Consider the following 7962-nt stretch of genomic DNA (forward strand, 5'->3'; position numbering starts at 1 on the left):
GTGTGTGTATGTTGCCGTCGGAATGGCCGAACCGTAATGAAGGTGGGGGCCCAACGGGAATAACGACGCCTGCAACAGTGGTGAAACGGTCAGATTGCTCTGACCGTGCTGTTGTGATGGTGCAGCGGTCGCGTTGCTTGGGCCAGGATGGGTCTGGACGGCCGCAGTGTGAACTGGGCCGTGTTGCTGAACCGCGGAATGCGTGGGACTGGTTAGTCCCAAGGATACGGCCAAAGCATGGAGTGGTCCGTACGCCATCTCTGCCGGGTAATTTGGTCCGGGATGCGCCCATGTGGTCTGGGACTGCCCCCAGCTATTTGTCGGCGGCAGTGAATGCTGACCGTAACCTGACGCTCGGGTTCGGCCAGAGATACCGAGGCTGCTATCGCCGTAAGGCTCGACCCTTTCGCGCTCTTGGCTTCTCTGTCCGGCTCTAAGAGGCGTTGCGGGCGAGGTCGCCGGCATCCTCTCCTGGAAGAGCATCCACAGTTTCGAGGAAAATCTGTCCATTGCGGCCATAAAGGATGTCTCTATCCTGTGGGCCTGCTTAGACATCAGATCTTCCACCACGGCTTGCTCTTGTATGGACTCGGCCGTGCTATCCGTTGTTACTGGGACGCTGGCCGAGATTCTGACCGCATGTTCGGTCTCGGTGATAGGGATTGGTGAGGTAGACTCAGGAGTCTCAGAAGTCATTTTGACCGCTTTGTTTTTGAGCTTTGCCTATGCCCTAGTTTCCACCATGAGTTTTTGACAAGAGTCCCACCGGTCGTGCCAAAAGTGTTGGCTGTGCAAATCTCACGGCCTGGAGCTCCGGGCCGAGGGGATGTGCGTTAACACGTGGCTTCCTTCTTTTGGATGCGGTGCGGTTGTGCGCGGGCGTGCCAGCACGGTCTTCCGTGCGTCGAGATGGTGATGTAGATGAAAATGGTTACGTGGTGCGCCTGTTTGGGTTCGACTCCTAATCAAACGATTGTAGCCGAGAGAGGAACTGATCTCGGCCGTTAGGTTCACGGCCTGAGCTACAAGGCCGTTTAATGGTGGTGTTGATGGTGGATTTTGGGCGTTGCTCCGGCGCGTTGCTCAGGGAGCGACGATCGTATGATATATGGGGTGAATGAAAGAGTAACAGAGATGGTGCTCCGGCGCCTTGAAAATCAAGGGTCGTATGATATATTGATGAACGGATTTTCCTTACAAACTAACACTACTCCTAGGAAAGCAAATAAAGATATTGAAAGTGCATTACAGGAAAATATAATTTGCTCCGTGGGAGGCTTTGGTTTGGTGTTTGAACCTTTTGAATGTAGCTTGAACTTGGTATTTATAGGAGGACCTCTTGGAGGAGTAATCGAGGCTGAAAATCTGCATGGTGGAGCCTGATCAGAGCAAGTGGGTAGTCCAATCGACATTTGGGATCGTGAAGCATGGTGGTGTGACCCCATGAATCCTGGTAAATCTCGACCGCCGCCCTGATCGTGGGTTCTACGCTTCTGGCCGTGGGGACGTATTTAATGCCCTTGTTTGGTGGTTGGGAATCTGACCTCAATTTGTAAGAATATTGGTAAGTATGTTTGCGCCTAACCACTCCGATTTCTGTCACCAAATCCTGACTTCAGTCACTTCCCTTCTTCCCTCGTGCATTAAATGCCCTTTTGCGGCTAGTGGGTTTGCTAGTCAGAGGCGTTACTTCATTAAATGAAGTGTGGGACCCTGCTGCCATGTGACGATTTGACTCTTAATATCTTCGGCCGTGCCCCCTTCGTCCCTCGGCCTCGGCCTGACCATGCCGTGTTTGCAAGGCCGAGATGACTATGCCTTCGCAACTTTTCCTTTGTTTTGAGGAAGGCAAAAGCGCTGTGTTTTGGATCGTGAATAGGTGATGAGCCCGAGGGGGAAAACCCCTTCGGTTAGTGTACGACCGTGATTTATCAGGCACAAACACCTTATCTACCGCTTCAAGCGGTACAACGCAGACAAGAGGTTAAACCTGAACTTCCTCCGGGATCCGCCTCCGTTGCCTGAGGGTGTCACCGAGGAGATGGTGGAGGCCTATAAGGGAGAAGATGCCGATGCTGATTCTGCCGATGAGGCCGACTCCAGCAGTGAGGAGGAAGGGGGCCATCATGTACCGGCTTCTGCCAGCGTTCCTGCCGCTGCTGTGCCAACTGATGCCGAACCTTCCGTTTCTTAGCTTCTCGATTTTTTTTTGTGTGTAAATATTTGGACCATGCCGAATGGCGATTTTTGCTAAGACATACAGCCCTTTTGTGGCTTTTTATCCAAGTTTGTTTTGATTCGGTTTATGTGTTGAAGTTTCATATTCTAATACAAGTATGCATGCCGTAGGTAATATGTTCTGGGTATCGTACTACCGTTACGGCGTTACTGAATGTGTAGAATAGGAATGCAAACATCAATACCGAAAGTACTTTTATAATGAAAGCGAACATAGTGGGTTTAAATAGCGTATTGGCCGTCGGTTTAATCACTTGTAGTAATACTTCATGTGTTCTACGTTCCAAGGGTGACCAAGGGTCTGCCCATCGGTATCGCGTAATCGGTAAGTGCCAGGTCGGCAGATGGTGACGACTTCATAAGGACCTTCCCATGAGGGGCCGAGGGACCCCTCGTTGGGGTTCTTGGTGGCAAGAGAGACTTTGTGCAAGACCCAGTCCCCCACTTTGAACGATCGGCATTTGACGCGCGAATCGTAATGTCGGGAAGTTCGTTGTTTGTATGCGGCATTCCGAAGCTGCGCTTGTGAATAGTGTTCCTCGATGAGATCAAGGTTCAGGGTAAGCAGTGTTTCATTTTGCTCAGGGGCGTAAGATGTCGTTCAGCACGTGGGTGCGTTGATTTCGACTGGGACAACAGCTTCGGTACCGAAAGTGAGGGAAAACGGTGTTTCGCCAGTCGACCTTCGGTAGGAAGTGTTGATGGCCCATAACGCTTCTGGGAGCAGATCGGGCCACGCGCCTTTAGCTACTCCGAGCTTCTTTTTTAGCGTCTTCTTTATGATCTTGTTGATGGCTTCTACTTGGCCGTTTGATTGTGGGTGTGCTAGAGAAGTGAAGAACAAGTTGATGTTGAATCGGCGACACAGGTGCCGAAACTGAGAGGAGTCAGTGATGATCGCATTCGGGAGGCCGAACCGGCAAATAATGTTCTTCCAAACAAAATGCTTGACCTTGGCTGCGGTAATGGTTACCAATGCTTCGGCTTCGGTCCACTTCGTAAAGTAGTCGATGGCGGCGATGTCGAATTTAAGTTGTCCTTTCCCTTGTGGCATGGGGCCGATGAGATCCAAACCCCATTGAGCGAAGGGCCACGGGCTGACAATTGGAGTGAGTGGTTCGGCAGGCAGTTTTGGAACGGAGCCAAAACGCTGGCAGTGGTCACACTTCTGGATGAGCTTCATGGGATCAGTATGGAGAGTTGGCCAATAATACCCCTGCCGAATGGTCTTGAAGGCCAGGGACCGGGCGCCAGAGTGGTCTCCGCAGGCCACTTCATGAATTTCTCATAAGACGTAGTCACCTTGTAATGGCGTGACACATCGGAGCAATGGCAAGGAGTGACCACGTCGGTAGAGGGTCTGATTCAGAAGGAGATTCTGTGCCGATCGGCGGCGGATGGTTTTGGCCTCGGTTTTGTCAGTTGGTAGAGTGCCGTCGGTGAGGTAGGCGTGGATTGGATCCATCCAACTTGGGTTCTGCCGAACGGCATGTACCTCGGTTTCAATTGTGCTACACCAAGCGAGGACTTCGATCGGCATGTGACGGCCTACTTTGTCGTCGATTGCCGATGCAAGGCGTGACAGGGCATCGGCGTGGCTGTTCTCGAATCTAGGGAACTGCTGAACCTGATACGTGCTAAGGTGGTGGAGCAATCGGCGGGCGTGTGTCAAGTAGGCAACCATCGATGTATCCTTAGCTTCGAATTCGGTAAGCACTTGATTAACGACAAGTTGAGAGTCACTGTAGATCTTGAGTTGTTTGGCTCCCATATCTTTAGCAAGCCAAAGGCTTGCCAAGAGGGCTTCGTACTCGGCTTCATTGTTGGAGGCCTGAAATTGGAAACGGATGGCATATTCGATTGCCGTTTGGTCAGGGGCTCTTAGTACTAAGCCGGCCCCGCTGCCCTGTCGGTTGGACAAACCGTCCACATAGAGAGTCCAAAGGGGAATTGCTTGGTTAAAGATTCCTTCGGTCGGGTGGGCGACCAGGGCTACCGAAGCTGGTTTGGAGACAAGGTCGTCTGGATTTGCCCCTTGTGATGTAGTTGTGATTTCGGAGATGAAATCAGCTACGGCTTGCCCCTTCTCGGCAGGCCGAGGGTGATAGTGGATGTCAAATTCTCTGAGCTCGATGGCCCATTTGATTAGCCTACCTGATGTATCCGGCCTCTGCAGTATTTGGCGTAGAGGCTGATTGGTGAGAACGGCAACGGTGTGAGCCTGAAAGTAGGGCCGAAGATTACATGCTGAGAGGAAGAGAGCGTAGGCGAGTTTTTCCAGTTGAGGGTACCGAATCTCAGCGTCTTGCAAGGCGTGGTTGGTATAGAAGATTGGGAGTTCTATGCCGTTCGGCTTGCGGATGAGTACGGAACTGAGTGCCGTTGCAGAAACCGAAAGATAGAGAATAAGTTGTTCTCCGGGAAGAGGTTTAGACAATAGGGGTGCTTTGCTCATGCGAGCCTTAAGGTCTTGGAAAGCTCGATCGCATTCGGCAGTCCAGACAATCTGCCGTTTGCTTCCTTTGAGGGCTTTAAAGAATGGGGCACACCGATCGGTGGCTTTTGATATGAATCGGGCCAGAGCGGCGACACGCCCGGTGAGACTTTGGATGTCTTTCTGTGTCCTCGATATCTTCATGTCAAGCAACGCCTTGATTTTTTCAGGGTTGGCCTCAATGCCTCGTTGGCTGATCATGAAGCCAAGAAATTTGCCAGAGGAGACGCCAAAGGCGCATTTGTCTGGGTTGAGGTGCATGTTATACTTCTTCAAGACGCCGAACATGAGGGAGAGGTTGTGGAGATGACAATCGGCCGTTTTTCTTTTGACGAGCATGTTGTCCACATAAACTTCCATTGAAGTGCCAATGAGTTCGGAAAAGATTTTGTTGACCAATCGTTGGTATGTTGCTCCTGTGTTCTTCAAGCCGAACGGCATAACATTGTAGCAGTAGAGTCCCTTGTCATTGATGAATGCCGTGTGTTCGCAGTCGGCAGGGCTCATGAATATCTTGTTGTAGTCTGAGTATGCATCCATAAAGCTGAGAAGTTCATGGCCTGCTGTGGCGTCTACCAGCTGATCGATCCTCGGCAAAGGGAAGCTGTCTTTTGGACAAGCCTTATTTAAATCGGTATAATCCTAACACATTCTCCAGGCGCTGTTTGATTTCATTACCAAAACCGAATTTGCCAACCAAATTGGGTAAGTCACTTCCTGGATGAAGCCGATTGTCCGTAGTTTATCCACTTCGAGCCTCATTGCTTCGTACCATTCGGTATCATAGGCTCGCCGTTTCTGTCGGATGGGCTTGAAGGTGGGACAAATGCTGAACTTGTGACTAATGACATTGGGGGCGATGCCGGGTGTGTCATTATAAGACCTGGCGAAGACTTCTGTATTGGCGCGCAAAAAGGGAATGAACTCGGCTTGCAGTGCCGAACTTAAGGTGGTACCGATTCGGACCTATTGGTCGGGCTGTGTCTCGGAGAGGGTTACCGATTCTAAATCTTCAATGGGCTGCGCTTGTGGGGTGACGGCCTCATCCCTGAGATCATCTGGTTTCTCCGTCCCCTTGCCATTCGGTACAGTCATCTTGGGGGAAACTGAGTATGCTTCGCAAAGCACTGCCCTTGCCGATTCCTTTGTTGCCGAAACATAACATGTCCGTGCACTCAACTGGTCCCCTCGCACTTGGCCGATGCCAGCGTGTGTGGGGAACTTGAGGAGGAGCATGTGTGGTGACAGCATGGCCTTCATTTTGGTGAGCGTTGTCCTACCGATGATGGCATTGTATGCCATTGGGCAATCGACTACTAGGAAGTGAGTGTAGATGACCATTCATTTGGGGATAGTGTCGATGACGAACAGGAGCTGGACACTTCCGATCGACTCAACCACGTCGCCCGAAAAGCTCAGAAGGGGGTGATGTCTTTGTTTAGATGCTGAGGGTCTATGCCGAGGGCATTGAAAGCGTCAGCAAATAGCACGTTGACCGAACTGCTGGTGTCTATGAGGATTCGGCCCACATCGAAGTCGGAAATATCGGCTCGTATGATCATGGGATTGAAGTGGGGGAAGATGATGCCTCTTTCTTCCTCTTCAGAAAAAGTGATAGGTTCCCAGCCGATTCGTCGGATCTTGTCGTTGCGTCCTCCCGCTACGCTTAGGATCTGGGGGTGCCGAATGGCACGAATGTAATTTTTTATGGAACGATTGCTGGCTTCAGCTATGGGCGCCCCTCCGCTGATCATTTTGATCTGCCGATTCGGTGGTTGGTCCGATGCCATTTTTGTGCTTAGGTGCTGATCCAGTTTTCCTTCATTGATGAGGCGTTCGATGATTTTGCGAAGCGCGATGCACGATTCCGTATCGTGGCCATTGTATTGGTTGTATCGGCAGAAGACGCCGGTGTCCTTCTCATTCTTTCGAGGGAGCTTGCGGTTGTTCGGCTTCGGAATCATCTGATTTTCTGTCATGAGGACGTGCTCGTAGGTGGTGTTGAGCAAAGTGAAGGTTTCTTCCGACTGGTTCTTCTTCAGATCTCTGAAGTTGCTCCGCCTGCCGATCTTGGAAGTTGTCCTTCCGCTTGTTTCTTGCTTCGTAAGGAGCGAAGACAGGGGGTGCCGTTCGGTAGGGGGCCTGGTTTGTCGTTCGATTCGCTGGGAATCGGTCGTAGGTTTGTGTCGAAGGCCGATCGACGGGTGTCATCTTGTACGGTGGTGCCGAAGTTGACTCTTTGGAGTTGAAGTGTTCGACTTTGGCGTTGATAGCTGCCTGTTTCATCAGTTCGGCATAGGTGGTCCAGTTGCTACTGTGGACCAGATAGCGAAATTGTGATGACCGAAGGCCACTTTTGAAAGCACCGAAGGCCGCCCTGTCGTCGGTTTCGGGACATCGAGAATATTCGTGGTTGAACCTGGCCGCTTATTCCCTCAGGGGCTCATCGTCTTGTTGGTGAATGGGCGATCGGTAGAATATAGGTGATCGGTCTGAATCATAAAATGGTTGAGGAAGGTTTGTTTCAACTGATCAAAAGAGTCAACCGTACCTGGCTCCAATCAGTAGATCCAATTCAAGGCGGCTCCGGCCAGGGTGGAGGAGAACAGTAAGCATTGGCCTTCGTCAGTGAGCCCCTTGCAACCCAAAGCCAATTGAAAGGTATGGATGTGAGTCACGGGATCTTCCACCCATGTGTAGAACGATATTCAGAGTGCTTGGACCTCTTTTTCGTGTCTGAACGTTCGGATGTGATTGGTGAATGGTCCCGGTTGTACCTTTCCCCATGTTGGTGTCCAAGCTTGGTTCTGCTCTTCCTCGATCCGGTTCATCTTCTGGAGGAGAAGACGGATGGTTGGGTCGGCATGAGGGAGGTCTTCACATAAGGTTTCCGCCACTCGGTTCTCTGTTCGTCGGCTAGCGTTGTGGCCCTGTGTCTCTTGGTTTGCCGTTCGGTTCGAGTTCCTCCCGTAGCCTCCCTTGTGCCGATCGTTCTCTTTGTTTGATCGGTGACTATAGTGCCCTTTTCTTGACGGTCCTGGTCCTGCCGATCGGAAAGAGTTGGTTATTCCTGGTGAAGTTGGAACGTAATCTAATTCATCCGTTTCCTCCAGGCCGATTGGTTTGTACCTTCGGCGTTGGGGGGATTTCGGTCCGAGTACCTCCAGACGCCGATCGTCGAGTTTTGCTTGGATCGGGATGGGCGATGACTGTCGTTCCTTGTGCCGATC

The 7962-nt window shown here is 51.4% G+C and overlaps 2 protein-coding genes across 2 annotated transcripts; both read right to left on the reverse strand.

Annotated features, from left to right (window-relative positions):
• Positions 1-3523: 3523 nt before the first annotated feature.
• On the reverse strand, positions 3524-4693 carry LOC148297540 (uncharacterized). The gene has a single exon (XM_088247465.1). It carries the CDS (start codon positions 4691-4693, stop codon positions 3524-3526), a length of 1170 nt encoding a protein of 389 aa, XP_088103591.1.
• A 1454-nt stretch (positions 4694-6147) lies between these two features.
• LOC110756206 (uncharacterized) lies at positions 6148-6711 on the reverse strand. The gene has a single exon (XM_021957612.2). The coding sequence runs from the start codon at positions 6709-6711 to the stop codon at positions 6148-6150; it is 564 nt and encodes a 187-aa protein (XP_021813304.2).
• Positions 6712-7962: the final 1251 nt, after the last annotated feature.

Source organism: Prunus avium, chromosome 1, assembly GCF_965620075.1.
Source record: "Prunus avium chromosome 1, drPruAviu1.hap1.1, whole genome shotgun sequence".
Lineage (NCBI taxonomy): Eukaryota > Viridiplantae > Streptophyta > Magnoliopsida > Rosales > Rosaceae > Prunus > Prunus avium.

Excerpts from the sequence above, each read along its gene's own strand:
- LOC148297540 (XM_088247465.1), bottom strand. The coding sequence starts at position 4,693 with ATGAGCAAAGCACCCCTATTGTCTAAACCTCTTCCCGGAGAACAACTT.
- LOC110756206 (XM_021957612.2), bottom strand. The coding sequence starts at position 6,711 with ATGACAGAAAATCAGATGATTCCGAAGCCGAACAACCGCAAGCTCCCT.